Source organism: Caretta caretta, chromosome 1 (genome assembly GCF_965140235.1).
Source record: "Caretta caretta isolate rCarCar2 chromosome 1, rCarCar1.hap1, whole genome shotgun sequence".
Taxonomy (NCBI): domain Eukaryota; kingdom Metazoa; phylum Chordata; order Testudines; family Cheloniidae; genus Caretta; species Caretta caretta.
This window is the reverse complement of record NC_134206.1, coordinates 245,597,224-245,616,372: the sequence shown is the minus strand read 5'-3', so window position 1 is coordinate 245,616,372 and position 19,149 is coordinate 245,597,224. Positions and strand designations below refer to the sequence as shown.

Genomic DNA, 19,149 nt, shown 5'->3' with positions numbered 1-19,149 from the left:
AGAGTGGTGTGCTAGCCACTGCTTCCCACAGCTCCCATTGGCCAGGAACAGCGAACTGCAGCCAGTGGGAGCTGCGGACGCTCCAGATAAACAAATCAGCCTGGCCCACCAGGGCTTTACCCTGATGGGCTGGGTGCCAAAGGTTGCCGACCCAGACCTAGCCAGTTATTTCCCATTTTGTAGTTGTGCATTTGATGATTTTTTTTCTTCCGAAGTGAAGTACTTTGGCATTCAATAAAGACAAGTGCATCTTCTTGAATTCAGACTAATTCTCCAGTTTGTCAGTCATTTTGAATTCTAATCCTGTCCTCCACGGTGCTTGCAACCCCTCCCAACTTGGTGCCATCTGCAAATTTTATGAACATACTCTACTCCATTATCCAAGTCATTTAATGAAAATATTGAATAGTACCAAACCCAGGACTGAGCCTTGCAAAATATCACTGGATGTGACCTCCCAGGTTAACAGCGAACCATTGATACATACTTTTTTAAGTAATCTTTCAACCAGTTGTGTACTCACTTTATAGTAATTTTGTCAAGATCATATTTCCCTAGTTTGCTTCTGGGAATGTCATGTGGGACTTTCTGAAAATCAGTTACGTGCCAAAATATGGATTTAGGAGCTCAACTTTTTAGGCTTTTAACTTTTAAAATCTTCAAGAGCTAGGGCTAAAAATGAGAAACGCTTTGGAAGAGTTGAAAATTTCATCTGGGAAATTAGTGCTAATTTCCTCAATCATTTTCTTAATTTGTTTGATTGGTTAATTATCTGACTACAGGTATATTAACCATATTTCTGTAATGAATTAATCTTTTTTGGTTCAGGAAGAAGGGAGTTTGTGGCATTAGACCTTTGACCTGATGTCGAGTTTGAGAGTGCTCTCCTGGAACTGTAATTCATAAATGTAAACAAATCTTATTTAGATGGAATTTTGTTGCTTACACAATAGCTTTCCCTGATGCTCTGCTATAACTCCACTGGCAACTACGGCATGACACTTATTTTATTTGTAGTCTGTTAATTTGGCTAGATTTTACTAATTTACTAGAGGTTTAACTTCAATTTTGATATTGATACATATGGAAACTATCGCAAAATCTGTCACTCTGAAGTTCGACATTAGGAAATAAAGGCTTGATCTTCGTGTCACTTGTGTGTTGGTAGGAAAAATCCTTTAAATCGATCCCTGAGTAATTTTAATAGCCTTAAGGTGCACACACTTTTCTCAATAGCAAGAGGAACTCAAGTGAATTGTTTTTTTTAAGTGCTTTAGTAATAACTGTCAGGTCTTACTAAAATAGCTGTAAAAGATTGTAGGTTCAGGTGTCTTGAGGTTTTTCTTCAACAAACTCAGTTAGTAATTCTAAAAACTCTAATACAATTTGAATTCAAGGCAATAAATACTGAGTTATGTATTATGTTTGCATGTGCTATTTTTTTCTTGTAATACAAGTCTTGATCCAAGATAATGAAGGTAAGGTTTGAGTCTCCCATTCAAAATCTCTTCTGCTTCTCTTAAAGAAGTGAGCCTATTAAAATGAATATACACTCTACTTTTTCCATAACTGTGATCATTCAATTGCAAAATAAAATGGCACAGACAAGTTATCTTGAAATGACTTTATTTCTGACAAGCTGTTGCTTCCTAATCTCTTCCAGGAGAGAACTTTGACCAGAGCCCCTTAAGAAGAACTTTCAAGTCCAAAGTTCTGGCACACTATCCTCAGAATATAGAGTGGAACCCCTTTGATCAAGATGCAGTGAACATGGTATGTATGCTGACTTTCTTCACAACCTCTGTTTCCTGATGACTATATTTAACTCTGGAACAGTCCTCTCATTTGTTAAAACAGCACAGATAATATGGAGAATGCTGGGCAACAAAGAGTTTGAGAAGTAACTTGCTAAAGATGCAAAAACTAATAGAATTTTTTTTTAAGTACTTCAGAAGCAAGAAGCCTGCCAAACAGGCAGTGGGGCCCATACATGACAAAGGTGCTAAAGGAGCACTTAAGGAAGTCAAGGCCATGGAAGAGAAGCTAAATGGGGGATGGGGGGTGTTTTTTGCATTGGTCTTCACTGCAGAGGATGTTGGGGAGACATCCCAAAAGAATAGCTTTGATGCTGCACAGTACTTCAGATTTGTTACCAACACTGATGTGTCAACAGAAGAAGTTTAGAACAAATGGATACATTAAACAGTAATAAGTCACCAGGACCAGATGGTATTCACCCAAGGATTCTGAAGGAACTCAAATATGAAATTGTAGAACCCCCTAACTGTCCTATGTAACTTGTTGCTGAAATAACCCTCTGTATCTGATGACTGGAAAGTAGCTAATGTAACATCAATTTTTAAAAAGGGCTCCAGAAGCAATCTGGAGACTGGTAAGCCTAACTTCAGTATCAGGCAAATTGGTAGAAACTGTAGTAAAGAACAGAATTATCAAACCCCTAAATAAACATGATTTTTTGGGGAAGAGTCAACACTGCTTTTGTAAAGGAAAATCATGCTTCACCAATCTATTAGCATTCTTTGATGGGGTCAACAAACATGTGAACGAGGGTGAAAGTGTACTTGGATTTTTGGAAAGCCTTAGACAAGGACCCTCACCAAAGACTCCTAAGAAAACTAAGTAGTCATGGGATAACGGGGAACGTCCTCTCATGGATCAGTAACAGGTTAAAAGAGAAAACAAAGGGTAGGAATAAGTGGTCAGATTTCACAATGGAAAAAGGTAAATATTAGGGTCCCCCAAAGATCTGTACTGGGACCAGTGCTGTCCAACATAATCCTAAATTATCTGGAAAATGGGTAAACAGTGAAGTGGAAAAGTTTTTATAGATGATACAAAATTATTCAAGATAGTAAGTCCAAAGCTGACTGCAAGGAGTTACAAAGGGATCTCACAAAACTGGGCAACAAAGTGGCAGATGAAATTCAACATTGATAAGTGCAAAGCAATGCACACTGTAAAAAATAGTCCGAACTATATATACAAAATAGTGAGTTCTATATTAGCTGTTACCACTCAAAAAATAGATCTTGGAGTCCATTGTGCCTAATTCTTTGGAAGCTTCAGCTCAGTGTGCAGCCTCAAAATGGCTAACAGAACGTTGGGAACCATTAGGAAAGGGATAGAAATAAGATTCAAGTCAACATTCAACGTTCATTTTTTCTTGAGTCTATCTCAAGATTAAGAGGGATCATTGAAAATTCCCCAAATAATTTGGTACTCCAAGGACCTCTCCATGGTGATCAAAGCTCTGTAAGATTCTGTTGGTAAAGACTTCATATAGAAATGGGCTTTGATAAGAACTAAGAGTTTGTTTTTATTTGAAGCAAGCTTTCCTGTGAAAAGATGCTTCCTTCTGTTTTAAAAATAGGCACAATCTATAAGGCAACCCCTGCTTCTGTAAACTCTTTCAAGCATACTTAGCCTATAGTGTGTCATAGTCTGTAACTTTCCTGCAAAGTACTCAAGGAGTAGGGAAGATGAACAGTAAGAACATGTTCTCCCTCAAAACATGTTACCATAAAAACCGAGAGAGATCAGGGGACAACCCTTAGGAAATAAGAGTACTTTACTGTTAAGAGTAATTGTGGTGAATTAAGTTGCCATCAAATGTCAGTTTACCTTTTTATAGATGGGTTGTAGGGTGGCAGAAAATGGCTGTAACTTGGGCTCTGTGAGGCTGGATGTTGGAAAGTCAGAATCTGTCAAGCAGTATCCTGAAGAGATGTGTATAATTAACTCTTTTATTGTTCCTTACTGGTATTGTTTGTGCCTGCTAAAGTTTAGCTTCTGGAATGCTACTAGTAGCAGCAATTGTGCATTCCTCTATTTGCTTCCTCCCATACCTCCTCCCTGTCTTTTGGAAAGTAACTTAACGTGTGAGTACCATGGTAGTAGTATTGCCAACGCCAGCCATTCAAAACCCATGAGTGAGGCTACAAATTCACGTGTCTTAAACTACACTCGGTTCTCTAGAAACTTCAGCTGAATGTGCGGCTTCAGAAGGGCTAGTGGAACGTTGGGAAGCGTTAGGAAAGGGGTAGAAATAAGAGGAAATGTAATGCCACTTAATAAATCCATGGTTCACCCACACCTCGAATACTGTGTCCGGTTCTGGTTGCCCAAGAGAGATTAAAAAGTGAGGTGCAGTTCAGCTTAGAAAAGAAATGCCTGGGAGGAGGGGATATGATAGAGGTCTATAAAATCATGAATGGTGTGAAAAAAAGTGAGTAGAAAATTGTTTGCACTTTCACAAAAACCAGGGGTCACCTGATGCAATTAACAGGCATGAAGTTTAATAAAAACAAGAGTACTTTTTCTCTCAGCGTACAATTAACCTGTGGAGCTCATTGGCATCACAACATCCCATGGCAAAAGTATAACTGGGTTCAAAAAAGAACTGGATAAATTCATGGAGGATGGGTCCATCAATAGCTATTAGCCAAGATGGTCAGGGATGTAACCCCATGCCGAGAGAGACCCTAAACCTCTGCCAGAAACTGGGTGGGGAATACAGGTGGATCACTTGAATTACCCTGTTCTGCTCACTCTCCCTGAAGCTCTGGTATTGGCCACTGTCAGAAGACAGGATACTGGGCTAGATGGACTCCGTTGTAACTGGCTTTCCAGATGGACTACATGCAAATATTTTATTTAGAAAAAGTAAGAAGCAAATTCTTGATAAAGGTAGAGAAATATAGTGAAATGGCATATGTCAGCCAAGTGGAGGGGAGGAATCCTTCCTAAAAGGCTGTAAGGTAGGAGTGTTGCAGCCAATAGAATGTGAGAATTCTTAATGGCATCTTGTCACAGGGCGCACCACTCACCGTTGTCCTGGCGCCGCCTGCTGGTACTCTGGGGATTAGCTTGAGCTGTTTCCAGGTGCTGGGGTTTAAAAAAAAAAAAAAACCAAGTGTGCAAGATGCATGATAAAATCACAGTAGTTGTCAACACTGATACCATGGTAGCAACTATCACTGTTAATACTAAGCAGATACAGACAGATATGAGACTGATGATGCTATATTAGACATCTTGCATACTGTATGTAGATTTCAATATCAGCTCAGCTCCTAAATGCAGAGCAATGGGAACAGTGCAATAGTTACAGTAGGTCTATGCAATATCTTGCATCTGCATTAGATTGAAGGAGTCAGGACAGTTTAATGTGGTAATACCTAAGCTACTGCATAGGCCACTTCTGCCAGCCAATTTACAGGAGAGGTTGTTAATGTTCATCTCTGAGTAAGCAAAACATGCAAGAAGATGCAATGAAAAATATTTTCAGAATATAATGGGTATTCATGAGAAAGCTGTGATGGTATTAGCGTACAAAAATTGTATCCGCCTACATAATTTTTATTCTATCTCCTTATAGGAGCCTGGTTAAAACAAAATAATTGTATGAAACAAAATCTTCTGGGGGGAAAAAGACATTTCAGAGCACATTTACCACACATTATATGTTCTGACAAAAGCAGCAATATTTACAAATAGTAGGAATACCCGCTTTCACCTTATCCCTTGAAAACCTTTATCATTATTTTGATCTAAAATGTCACTTAAAGTAATATTTTTTCCTCCTCCTAATCACTTGAGCCAATTATCGGCCTTCTTGATCTCTCCTTTTGTTTTGTCATCCTTTGCCTCCGTCTGCTTTATATAAGCTGCAAAGGCAATTTCCTTGGAGGAGAAAATGCACAAGTCTTTGAAGGTTTATCTGAAAGTATTCTGTTATTGCTATATGCTTAAGGAATTACAAATTCTTTATGAAAATCATCTAACAAAACAAAAGCAAAAAACTCAAACTATACCATTCTGTCTTTAGATCAAGTTTCCTTTCCTATGTTGCAGTGTTTCCCAAACTTGGGACACCACTTGTTCAGGGAAAGCCCCTGGCGGGCCGGGCCCTGCCGCATCCGCAGGTTTGGCCAATCGTGGCTCCCACTGGCTGCGGTTTGCCGCTGCAGGCCAATGGGGGCTGCGGGAAGTGGCACAGGCCTGCAGTGGCGAACCGCAGTCAGTGGGAGCCGCGATGGGCCGAACCTGCGGATGCGGCAGGGCTTGGCCCGCCAGGGGCTTTCCCTGAACAAGCTGCGTCCCAAGTTTGGGAAACACTGCTGTATTGAATAGTAAAGACATTACTTGCATTCAAATATTAAATACCTTTTATTTTTTCCATATTCACTGCTTCCTGGGTTTATCCCACCTAAAGTCATAATCTTCTCTAGGACTTCCTCAGCATCCAGTTTTGATGTTACAATCTGGTGGTTTTCAGGCTGAAGTTTTAAGTACAGAAGACAGTAAAAACTTAAGTACGTTGCTGAACTGGGCCCAAAAATAGGAGTTGTATTTCTTACGTACATGTATAGCTCCACTGAAGACTGTGGGCCTCCTGGCATGTTTCAAGTTACACATGTGCTAAAATACCTTGCTTAACTGGGGTCTTAATGTAAGAAAATATTAAGATAATAAGAAAATATAATAAGAAAAAGAGAATGAAAGGCAGAATCGCATCTAAATTATTTTGGTAGCAATGGGTACATTAAAAATGCTTATACAGATGGCAGAATTACTTGAAAACCAAGAACACGTCCATTGTTCTTTAATTTTAGATTCTTGCATTTTTGTACAGACCTGCAATAAAGATGACGTTAGTCTCCCAGAGAAGAAAGTAAAGTTATTCTGCCATATCTAGTCTGTTTACATGTCGTTGGCAGATCTTTAAACAAAGTACTTTTATTGAAAGTTTTTGTAAACGTAAATTGAAATAATTACATGGTTACAGCCTGTTGATGTACTTGCAAAAACAGTGCTTGGAAAGGGGTAGTGAGGAGCAAAGCTTTCACTAGACAGTTTCCCTTTTATCTTGTGGTGACTTGTCTCTGGTACACCAGTCATAAGGGTGTATTTCCATAGCACTGACACATCCATCTGTCAGCTGGACCTTGTTGATTGGGTGATGTTGCATTGAAACCATCTAATGCCTGGTCTCACTTTCTGGTGACATTGTAAATAAGAAGCAGTCAGCATTATCTTCTGTAAATGTAAACTAACTTGTTTGTCTTAGCCATTGGCTGAACAAGAAGTAGGACTGAGTGGCCCTGTAGGCGCTGAACTTTTACATGGTCTTGTTTTTGAGTGCAGTTATGTAGCAGAAAATCTACATTTGTAAATTGCACTTTCACGACAGAGATTGCACTTCAGTACTTGTATGAGGCGAATTGAAAAATACGATTTATTTTGTTATTTTTACAGTGCAAATATTTGTAATCAGAAATATACAGTTTGATTTCAGTTACAACACAGAATACAATATATATGAAAATCCAGAAAAATATCCAAAATATTTAATAAATTTCAATAGGTATTCTATTGTTTCAGTGCGCAATTAAAACTGCGATTAATCGTGATTAATTTTTTTGAGTTAATCGCGTGAGTTAACTGCGATTAATCAATAGCCCTAGTTGTAAACTTTTGAAAGAACAACCAGAATATTTTGTTCAGAGTTAAGAACAATCTCTGTTCCCCGGGGCGGGGGGTTGTAACACTGAGGATCTACTGTATAATTAGTTGTTTTAATTCCCCCTCAGAAAGACGTAGTCAGGAGGTAGGCAGTTCAAGACTGCTGAATCATCTGGTTTTAAAAAAAAAAAAAAGAAAAAAGAAAAAACAAGGAAATTATTCAGGTCCTGCCTTGAGAGAGTCTTCCACAATTCTTCTAGTTCGCTCAAACCTATTTTAGAGTTGAATGTGAATTCTTCTCTTCAGGAACCTTCCTTTAGGATTTAGACTCTGCTTTGTGATCCATATGATGAACCTGGATGAGTGTATGCTATTGACTTTCAGGGTGCTTACCTGAATATAATATCCCTGTGCATCAAGACCATAACATGTTTACGGCTTTTCTTTTTGGATTAATGCTAACACTTGGCCCCACCATTTTGGCTTATCTATAGGGTTCTGCAATTTAATAGTCCCCTGGTGAGCTCTTCCCTCATTGCAAATCTTCCTGTCCTGCCCCTCTCCTTTATCTTCTGCTCCTTTTCCTCCTATCCTGTTCCAAGTAGGGTGACCAGACAGCAAGTGTGAAAAATCAGGACGGGGTGGAGGGGTAATAGCAGTCTGTATAAGAAAAAGTCCCAAATATTGGGACTGTCCCTATAAAATTGGGACATCTAGTCACCCTAGTTCCAAGCCTAATAATATTTGCAGTGTGTTGGCACTCTGTTTTGCAACCACTGAGTTGAAGTGTTGGTTTACTGTGTGCTGTAGGGCATGCAAAAGATAATGAAGTTTAATAGGTGTTGATTGTGGGGGAAGGTCCCCTACTGGAGGATTTCAGAGAGAGACGTTTCAGAGTAACAGCCGTGTTAGTCTGTATTTGCAAAAAGAAAAGGAGTACTTGTGGCACCTTAGAGACTAACCAATTTATTTTAGTCTCTAAGGTGCCACAAGTACTCCTTTTCTTTTTTTAGAGAGAGACGTGTGATACTTAAGTGTCAGACAGCGGTAGTCTAAACACCCTGTGGTCAGACTTAATAAAGCTATGCCCATTGTCCCCAGTGTCAAAGCCCAGTTTTCAGAATTTAACATAGTTTGGGGCAGACTAATCCAGTAAAAGTTATGGGATACGTATTATGGAGACTAAATTCAATAATTAAAACATGAAATAGAGATTTTACTCCTCCTTTCACAGAGAATTTGAATGCAGCTGTAATGACAGAGCTACTGTTAACACTTCAATAACAAAACTGCAAACCTTTTCAGTTAATATGTGGCTGCTGTTCAAAAAGTGGCTTGAGCTGCAATTTCATGGTTTATGTCAGGAATGCCCATCAATTGAATGAAATCCTTTTATTGACTCCAGGTCATTTATTACCCCATGCATTAACTTTTACAGTAACATATAAAAATAGGTCTGGATGATTCATGGGATTGCTAACTGGATGTGAAATCTGGCTTCTATGCCATTGAGCTGAATCCTGCTGAGGTCAGTAGCAGCTGAAACTTGTCGCCATGTGACTGTTCACTGGTCTTTCAATGTGAGCTGGTGTTGATTAGGAATGGACGTGTCCATGCTTATAAAATTATCCCTGTTTACCTCTTCCAAGGAGAAGTGATTACTCCTGGTCCAGGTGAGACATTGCAGGGTGGGGTCTACACTGTCACTTTTTAGTCAGTTCTATGTTGTGGATAGACACTGATCCTTAACCGCGCACCAAGCCAACCTTTCTCTCACTTTTCACTGTGCTCTTTGAAGGTTCCGTTCCTTTCCTTTCTTTGCACCTTCCAATTTAAAAAAGTTTTAGTTCTTGTTTTAAAAATATTTATAGATTGTTTTGAGCATAATATGGTTTCATGCTGTAGCATGATTTAAATATGTTTTGCAAAATTGTTTCACTATTTTGTATTACATGGCTGATGGTTTTCATAAAAAATGTCTGGAAAATACCTTGGGTTATCATTCTAGGGCTACATTTCAAAGAAGTACTTATGCAAAATAGAATCATTGTAAAATAACTTGACTGATGAACCAAAAACTACGTTTACATTGAATTCCTCCCCCAATCAAAATAATGTTTTACTATTTAGGTAAGAAAATAAACTTTCTCCTGTATAAATGTATTTATTAATGGATTATCAGTTATTTATTCAGTTTATTTTTTTAAATTAAAGATAAGCATATACCATAAAGAACTTTTGTTGAATTTTGGTTTTGATGGTATGTGATTTTTTTTTGCCCATTTTCATTGTGCACTTCAGCAAATTAGAGGTGATATCTCATTGGAAAGCAAAAACTGAAGGCGTTTGTGATGCTTAAATACATGTGATGTATTATTCATTATTAAGAATAATTGGTAAAATAAAACCAAGTCTAAAAAGATCTTTCTTTAAGCAACATTTTTTTGGGTATGAGGCCAGACTGTTGATTTTCAAATTTATTTTAAGAGTACATCTTTTAATCTAAACTGTTAATAAATTAGAATTATTGGCATATATATTAAATTTTATTTTTTCATTGCCTGATCTGCTCATGGAAGCAAAAAATACAAAATCTTAAATGATTTCAGGTTAAATACTGATATGATTATCTTTTTCTTACACAGCTGTGTATGCCTAAAGGGCTGTCTTTCAGGACCCAGACTGACAACAGAGACCCGCAGTTCCACTCATTTATAATAACCAGAGAAGATGGTTCTCGTACTTACGGATTTGTGCTCACTTTCTATGAGGAGGTCACAAGCAAGCAAATTTGCACAGCCATGCAAACGCTTTACCAAATGCACAATGCAGAGCAATACAACAGCGTCTATGCCTCATCTTCTTGCAGCATGGACTCACTTGCAAGCAGCATTGATGAAGGAGATGCCACTTCCCTGGCCAAGCTCCAGCAGTACAACTCATATGACATCAACAGAGACACATTATACGTATCCAAATGTATATGTCTCATCACTCCTTTGCCCTTCATGCAGGCTTGCAAGAAGTTTCTTATCCAACTTTACAAGGCAGTTACCTCTCAGCAACCCCCACCTTTACCACTGGAGAGCTATATCCATAATATTCTCTATGAAGTGCCCCTTCCACCCCCAGGGAGGTCACTGAAGTTCTATGGGGTTTATGAGCCTATCATTTGCCAGAGACCTGGACCCAGTGAACTTCCACTGTCTGACTACCCTCTTCGAGAAGCCTTTGAGCTGCTGGGATTGGAAAACCTTGTCCAAGTTTTTACATGTGTTCTCCTGGAGATGCAGATTCTTCTGTATTCACAAGGTAGGCTATCTTTCTGGATTTGTGTCTGATCTAATCAGACAATTCCTGAACAACTGCAGTGCTGAAACGTCTGTGAACTATTCGATTTCAGGGGATTAGTGAGACACAGTGTAATAAAAATAAATGAGGCTTTGCTAGTGAAAGGGCTAAGTAATTGTTTCCTCTAGGCATTGAGTGTCATTTGTTTAATTATGCATCATATTCATGACAGCTAGTGATAGAATTGACTTAATTGTCATCTTTAAACTGCCCTTGATCAGCTTGCAAGACAGCACAAAACTAACCCTCCCTTCTGCAGGAAATTACATTAGGTAATATGTCTTGCACAAAACTCACATATTTTCTTTTTGATGTGACAAATTTTATTAAGATGTTGATGTTCTAACCTTTGAGGCCAAACTTTGAAATTCGTCTGGGGGTTATAAGTAGAAATGAAGTTGTCTCCTTATGGGCCTACTGGCCTCTCAAAGTACTTACTTTCATGAGGATGTAGTTGGTGGCTTCTGCTTGAGACACCTTGGGACTGCACTCAAAGGGCTGGTGCAGGTTAAATACATTGGCAAAGTTGTCAGAGAGGCATCTTGCACAGATCCTGTCTACTTGTAATGTTTTAATGAGCTTTTGGGAGTTAGGTTTTTCAGGAGAGAAGGTTCAACACTTCCTATTGACTGTACAAGGACTCTGATACAGGTTTCAGAAATGTCTAGTTCACAGTACGTAGGCTGCGAGGCTTAATGCTGGAGCACTGCTTCTTGTATACTACAGGGCTGCTGACAAGGGCCCAGATTTACAAAGCTATTTAGGTGCCTATGATGCAGATGGTCTCATAATGTGATTTACTTTCAATGGGAATTGGGTGCCTCACCTGCTTTGTGCGGGAGGGAGAGCTCAGTGGTTTGAGCATTGGCCTGCTAAACCCAGGGTTGTGAGTTCAATCCTTGAGGGGGCCATTTAGGGATCTGAGGCAGAAATTGGGGATTGATCTTGCTTTGAGCAGGGGGTTGAACTAGATGACCTCCTGAGGTCCCTTCCAACCCTGATATTCTATTCTTTTGTATTCTATCATTTTGTAAGTTGTACTAGGTGCCTATTTGCAACCTTAGTTGATCTGGCCCTAAATTAAAATGCATACTCTGGGGAGAAGAGAAGTCGGGGCAGGTTTTCAAATAAGAGTGAGTAAAGTTGGGCATCTAAATAGGTGTCGTATTTTTTGAAGATGCTGAATATCCACAACTGCCACTAAAGTCAGTGAGAACTCCAGTTGATCAGCACCTCTGAAAATTGGGCCATGTTTGGGTGGGCGGGGAGAGGCTGCCTGAATATGGGTATAGATGCTGAACTTCACGTATCAAGTCTGAAAATGCTGCCCTTGTCATAGACAAAGTGAAAGTTAATAAACGTTCAATAGTGACACCATTGACAAAATAGCTTTTAAGTATACCAGAAGGGGAAAAGTGACACTGTCGCCTTAAATAGTTTGAAAAAGATGAAATACAAAATTTTTTTGAATTTTCTGATGGAGCATCTGCAGTGAAATTTTTTTTCCTCCCCTTCCCCTCTCATCCCCACTCCCAGAAAAGTCTGAGATATCCTTGACCCAACTTTGTTCTTTGTCAAGAATTGTCTACATTAGACGGTGTGGTGGTGGGGAAGTTGTACAGTATGTTTTGTTTGACAAATGAAGCAATTGTGTAATTATACTGCATCATAATTCACATTTCTAAATGTGCAGAGTTGAGGCTAATGTGCAGCTTACATTTTGGTATGTTTGACTTTTTGTAACATAGTTTTTTCATATTTCCAAGAGTTCTTTAAAAAGAAAATGAGATTTCTTTTTTGTTTAACTAAATACCACTGAACCTCTATTGTACTAAGCGCCTGAGATCTAGCAGAGAAAGCTTCTCTCTAGTAAACTTCTGTGAAGCTTTTATCTTGAAAGAAGCTCTTGCCTTGTTGGTGTCTTCTTACAAAATAAGCAGTTACAGTGCAGTGTCATGCAGACCTGTGCACTTACCAATACTTTTCACTGTGCAAATAAATTAAGCCACACTGTGCGCATATGCATGGCTTTCTTTCATCTGCAAACTTCACAAGCTCAGCTGGAGAATCCAGTGCCAAATATACTTCATGTGCACGTGGTGCAATTATCAAGAGGACACGACTGTCAACTCAAAATCAGTTTTCACTGGAACACCTAAATGTATTTCTCAGGGAGGTTATTGGTATGTCAGAATTTACCTTTCAGCCCCCAACCATTTCAGAAGTAAAGCTGCTGCTATATACCTTTAAAACAAACTGATCTTTTCCCCCTCCCACTGTTCTCAAAAATGTCTGAACCTTTTTTTGTTTGTTTTTTTGGCTTTTTTCTAACTTGCCAAAAAGTCAGTTCAATTCACTTCAGTTACAAGGAAACCCTGAAAACTTGAGCCTGAAAAAGGAGCTTTGGACAGTTAAGTAATGTTGTAGGGAACCTACATAGTTGATTACTGGGCACTGTAATCCCCCCATTAATCTAACAGCAGAGAAGACCATTACCTCTAGAGTGCAGGAAAAGGAATTAGTATAACCTGAGGTCAGAAGGACACCGCATAAGAACAAGCAGTACAGGTGGAGAAGGCAACAGCTTGGGAGCTGGCTGCAGAGGGGAGGTTTGTGAACTGGAAGACGGGTGGAGGGCCTGAGAGCCCACCAGAGATACACCCAGTGTCTGGCAGAGACCAGTAGTAGCTGCGGCAGGAGGACAGAGGATTTAACAGAACACTTAATTTTGTATTTGGGGACACACAGACATACCCAGACACACACTCTATTAAAAGTTGAGACCCGATATATCAGCTTAACCATCTGAGAAACAAGTGCAGCTCTGTGTTTGCTATCATGCTGCTCCTCTGTTATACTCTGGATCCAGATTTAAACACAAGTGAAGGCTAGGGCACCAACTGTAACAATTTCAGAGTGGTAGCCGAAATCAGATGTTAAAAAAATTATAACATTCAAAAACCAGTCAGAGAACACTTCAGTCTCCCTGGACACTCAATAACAGAATTAAAAGTGGCAATTCTTCAACAAAAAAACCTTGAAAAATGGACTCCAATGGGAAACTGCAGAAGTGGAATTAATTTACAAACTGGACACCATTAAATTAGACCTGAATAAAGACTGGGAGTGGATGGGTCACTACAAAAACTAATTTCCCCATATTAATTTTCCCCTACTGTTACTGATACCTTCTTGTCAACTCTTTGAAATGGGCCACCCTAATTACATTGGCCTCATTACCACTACAAAAGTGATTTTTCCCTCCCTTGGTATTCTACTGTTGAGAATAGCCCACTTCCACTTCAGTTGAATTGTCTCGTTAGCACTGACCCCCCTCTTAATAAGGCAACTCCCATCTTTTCATGTCTTGTGTTTGTATACTTGCCTACTGTATTTTCCACTCCATGCATCTGATGAAGTGGGTTTTAGCCCACGAAAGTTTATGCCCAGATAAATTTGTTAGTCTCTAAGGTGCCACAAGTACTCCTAATTGTAACAATGTAATTTGCTATTCCCAGGCACTTCTAGCCATTAGGAACAAAGCAACTCACATGGACTCAGGTTAAGGCTTTCTGGATTCAGAGTAGCAGCCGTGTTAGTCTGTATCTGTAAAAAGAAAAGGAGTACTTGTGGCACCTTAGAGACTAACAAATTTATTTGAGCATAAGCTTTCGTGAGCTACAGCTCACTTCATTGGATGCGCAATTAACACTTTCAGTGTTGCCAACCCCAACCATTTTAAAAATCATAAGTAAGATCCACCAAAATCATGAGACTTAATTCTTTTATGTACCTTCTGTTGTTTTAACATTGTGCTTGAGTCACATTTTTAAGCTGTTCTCCACAACCCTGAGGACTAGAAACTTTTGATTTTAAATAAAAAAAAAAAAAAAAAAAAGCTGAGATTCTTATGGTCACATGCCTTCAAGAGCTGGGGCTTTAAGAAGCACACCAAATATCACAAGACTTGGAGAAGAAAAAATTGAGTTGGCAACACAACTCTTCTAGCTACTGAACTAAAGACACAGTGTAACATTGTAAAATGTAACAGTGTAAAATATTTTATAATACAAGAAGACTTTATGCAAAATTTTTCTTCTTTTCTCTATAGTTTAGTAAATAAGATTTGTCTCAAGACTTTTATTTTACTTTCCCTTTTGACTACAGAGAGGCAATAGTATTGTAAATGTATGGGCTTCCAACAGTTTCCAAGTAAATAACATTCTGTGATAGTTGCTATAATTTCCCAAGGATCAGTAACAAAATGCTACTGGCGTGAGATCTCTGCTGGAGAGAGATGAATTAAATTGTGGGCTCTGCAGAAACCTAGGCAATCCATTTTGTACATTTGCCTTCCAAGGGATTTAAACATGAGAACGTGTGGATAAAACAAAGATTAACTTCTTTTAGCTCAGGCTGTTTCTGCTTACTGTAATTTTGAACGTTTCCCAAGTTGTTTTTAGAGGGATTTGAGTAATTGCTTCTCAAAGATTAAATATATTTGTGTATGTTTTTTAAGCTTGGGGAAATAATTCTGAAGACCGAACTTGTGTGTAAAACTGTTCCCTAAAAGAGATCTTGGTTCTCAGTATACTGTCTCTGTGGTCCAGCATATATTAATCTTGTGCAAGCATAAGAACGGCCATATTGGGTCAGACCAAAGGTCCATTTAGCCCGGTATCCTGTCTTGCGACTGTGGCCAATGCCAGGTGCCCCAGAGGGAATGAACAGTAGCTCAGTGGTTTGAGCATTGGCCTGCTAAACTCAGGGTTGTGAGTTCAATCCTTGAGGGTGCCATTTAGGGATCTGGGGCAAAAATTGGGGATTTGTCCTGCTTTGAGCAAGGGGGTTGGACTAGATGACTTCCTGAGGTCCCTTCCAACCCTGATATTCTATGATCCTATGAGGAGAACAGAACAGGTAATCATCAAGAGATCCATCCCCTGTCGCCCATTCCCAGCTTCTGGCAAACAGAGGCTAGGGACACCATCCTTGCCCATCCTGGTTAATAGCCATTGATGGACCTTATCTAGTTCTTGTTTTGAACGACCAAGTGACTTACATGAAAATCAGTCCATCTAGGATATAGCTTTTAGTGCGATTAAAGAAAATACTATTTTCCATTTTAAAAAGATTAAGAAAGTTCACTAAAATAAGTGACACACTGTAACTTGCTGGGTAAAACAAATTTTACATGAAACACATCTGTATAAAATATTTATCTTTTTAATTCAAGAAATACCAAGAGAACAGTTTCCCAGAGGAATCTGTGAATGTTCCCTTCCATCCACCAGGCCTATGTTTTGCTGATCGGGCACTTTCATTTTTTCCCTCATGCTGCTATTCACTGGAAAATGTTGCTGACTCTGGTAATGGTTAGGCTAGTTAGCAGGTCACTCTTTGTTTTTTATTTAAACAACACTTTGCCTCCCAATTAGTTGCATACAAAGTCTGTCCAATGGAGCAGCTGTAAGTCTATAAGACAGCTATACACCAGCAACAGAAGACAACCCAAATCCCTGAATCTGCCCTTCCCCCACACTCCCGGAGTGGAGCCAGTGGCACTCTTCCTGTGAGGGCCTGTCATTTCACCTATCAAGACTGCCAAGCCTGTTCACAGGCTCCGTAGATTAGACATAACCTAAGTCTTTTTATATAAAAGATTGGCACTTTCTACATCCCTTAAATTTGACCTCTAAAACTTGTATGATTATTAATAAATGTATGATGTGTCTACATAATACTGCCCTTGGTATAGAAGACTTCTTGTGATTATCAAGAGGCTTGACTGAGTTTTATCAGTAGACTAAATGTTACAAGTTACTGTTTTAAACGCTTCTTAACACAATAGACACTAGGAATAGAGGAAAATATACTACAGACATACCAATATGTATCTTTGTATAGGTAGACACTCACAAATAGGTGTCTTATAAATATGCCAGCTCCAAACTTTTACTTTGAAGTGTTGGTAGGTATGGTTTTGAGACACAATTTTGAGACTCAAGCTAATAAATACTTTAAGACATTCTGGCTCTTAGCATTACGGAATGAAAATACGCTTTTGGTGAGGGTGAGCTTCAATAAACCAAGGCTATTTTTCCACAGATGTCAACAAGAGGTAGAAAACATTATGAAGTTTCAGATTGTATTCCCATGCTTATTCATGCGTATCATGCTAGTGAGCTCCCGAAACCAATGCAGTTTCAGGGTGCTAAAGTTTCTGATATAATTGTGATACTTTTCAGAGTCAGTGGTTGGCTTATTTACCAAATGGTGTTGACCAGAGTGATGGCCTGTCTGCCCACAGTCAGTCAGTGGGACTGTAGGAGAGGTTTTACACATGACTGCGTGAGATGTGAAAATTCTTTTTCTGTGAAGTAGAGAGAAGAGAAGAGATAAGAAATTAACTGAGCCTGGCACAAATCTGAGGCTGGTGGCTACAGGCTTTTTTGACTGTACACTTGAAAAGATTTTTAGTTGCCTATTGTTTCCTTATGAGAAAACATGATTCTTAATTAAGTTTTGTCATGTGTTTCCATGTTAAAGGAAAAATCTCTATAGAAGTACAAAATATTTATTTATTTGGAAGTTGCTGCAATCTGGGGGAGGAGCAATAAGCCTGTTAAATATAGTTGAATGGCTCTCATGAGTTAATGGCCATTTGCCTATATTGGTAATGGACAATTTTGCAGGTGAAGATTTTCCATAAATGTGGCAAACCCTTTGATACCAACATACACTCTTTTAATACATTGCGCAGCTTAGATTGTCCCATTTATATAATGGATATCTAGTGGCATTAAATTAATCACTTTGTTTGAATATTAAAGAAAAAAATAACTTACTATTGAAGTTGAAATAGTTACCAGCTTTATTTTTAAAATGTGGTCATGGATTGGTGACGTAAAATGAAATTTTACTTGTATTAGTGCACAAACATGTCTATATGGACAGTAACTGTAAACGGGACTAAAATCTCTCTACTCTGACTTATGAATTTGGAAAAGGAACAGAACATAGGTGTGCTGCATGAACAGAATGTTTCTCTGAAATTTTAATTCTCATTAGAGTTTTATCCTCTAGGATTTTACTTGATAACTCAGCCCAGCAATTGTTCTTATCTGGAAACTACTGTTAATGTGTGATCTAGATTTCTCTCTTGGAAAATGCTTGAAAAACTTAAGCAGTTGTGAAAAAGGATCTGACAGCAATTTTTCCATACTGTTCATTCCTTTCTCCTCTTGTCCCCTGCACGAAGATTATGCTGTTATTAAACTGGACCAAATCTTTTTTTTTTCCTGCTGTACTATGATTAGGGTGACCCAGGTGTCCTGTTTTTAAAGGGACAGTTCAGTTTTTTGGGACTTTCTTATATAGGCGCCTATTACCCCACCCCCTTTCCCATTTTTTCAGTTGCTATCTGGTCACCCTAACTATGATGAGCAGTCCTTTAGTGGACTGGTTTTGATTTCAGGTCACAGTGGAACAGATCTAGATAAAATAACAGTGTTCTGTGTGCAACAATTGCTTGCTGGGATAATATTTTTTTAAATGTGTATTTTTACTGCAACATTTTAAAGAGTGTGGTTTATTTAAAATCAAATCTGAAGTATTGCAAACTATACTTACATTGCTTTATAGCTCCCATCTCCACAAAGCTGATTTCAAATCTTAAAGCCAAGAGATACTTGAATGCCTTTTTTCTTTCTCTTTAGATTATCAGCGTCTGATGACAGTAGCAGAGGGGATCACCACACTGCTGTTCCCATTTCAGTGGCAACATGTATATGTTCCCATCCTTCCTGCCTCTCTCCTGCATTTTCTTGATGCTCCTGTCCCTTACCTGATGGGTCTTCAGTCCAAAGAGGGAACTGACCGTTCCAAACTAGAACTTCCTCAAGAGGTAATTACTGCATGGAATTGTCAACCTTTGTGTTTTACTAACCCAACTTTAAATATTTAATCATTATTCACGCTAGTCTCCACTGGAAAGCTGCCACAACATAAACAAATGCCCAAAAGAACTTTGGCACAGGTAAGACTCTGCTTAGAGAGGCTCTAGGCTGGAATCTTGCAGGACAAAATTAAGAGATGCTATGGGAAAGCCTGCACAACAAGTACTAGTCTGTGTGGGCCTGACTTCAACAATTGCTGTTAATCCTTTTAACTGCCAAACTCTTGTCTTTGCTCCTCCAGAGAGAGAGATTTACTAAAGTAAAAAATCAGTAACCACAGTAGAAAAGACTGTTCTGACAATCTTTTCTCCACCAGCTTGTGGGTATGGAGAGAGTATGGAAAAAGACTTTTGTA

The 19,149-nt window shown here is 38.8% G+C and overlaps 1 protein-coding gene across 4 annotated transcripts in view; it reads left to right on the top strand.

Moving 5' to 3' along the window:
* Positions 1-19,149, top strand: part of DENND5B (DENN domain containing 5B) — a 172,849-nt gene that overhangs the window by 79,946 nt on the left and 73,754 nt on the right. For all 4 annotated transcript variants that reach the window (XM_075122638.1, XM_075122640.1, XM_048829453.2 and 1 more), the window contains 3 exons: positions 1,664-1,773; positions 10,131-10,797; positions 18,555-18,742. In XM_075122638.1, the coding sequence (XP_074978739.1) occupies positions 1,664-1,773; positions 10,131-10,797; positions 18,555-18,742 (965 nt within the window). The remainder of the gene's footprint in view (positions 1-1,663; positions 1,774-10,130; positions 10,798-18,554; positions 18,743-19,149) is intronic.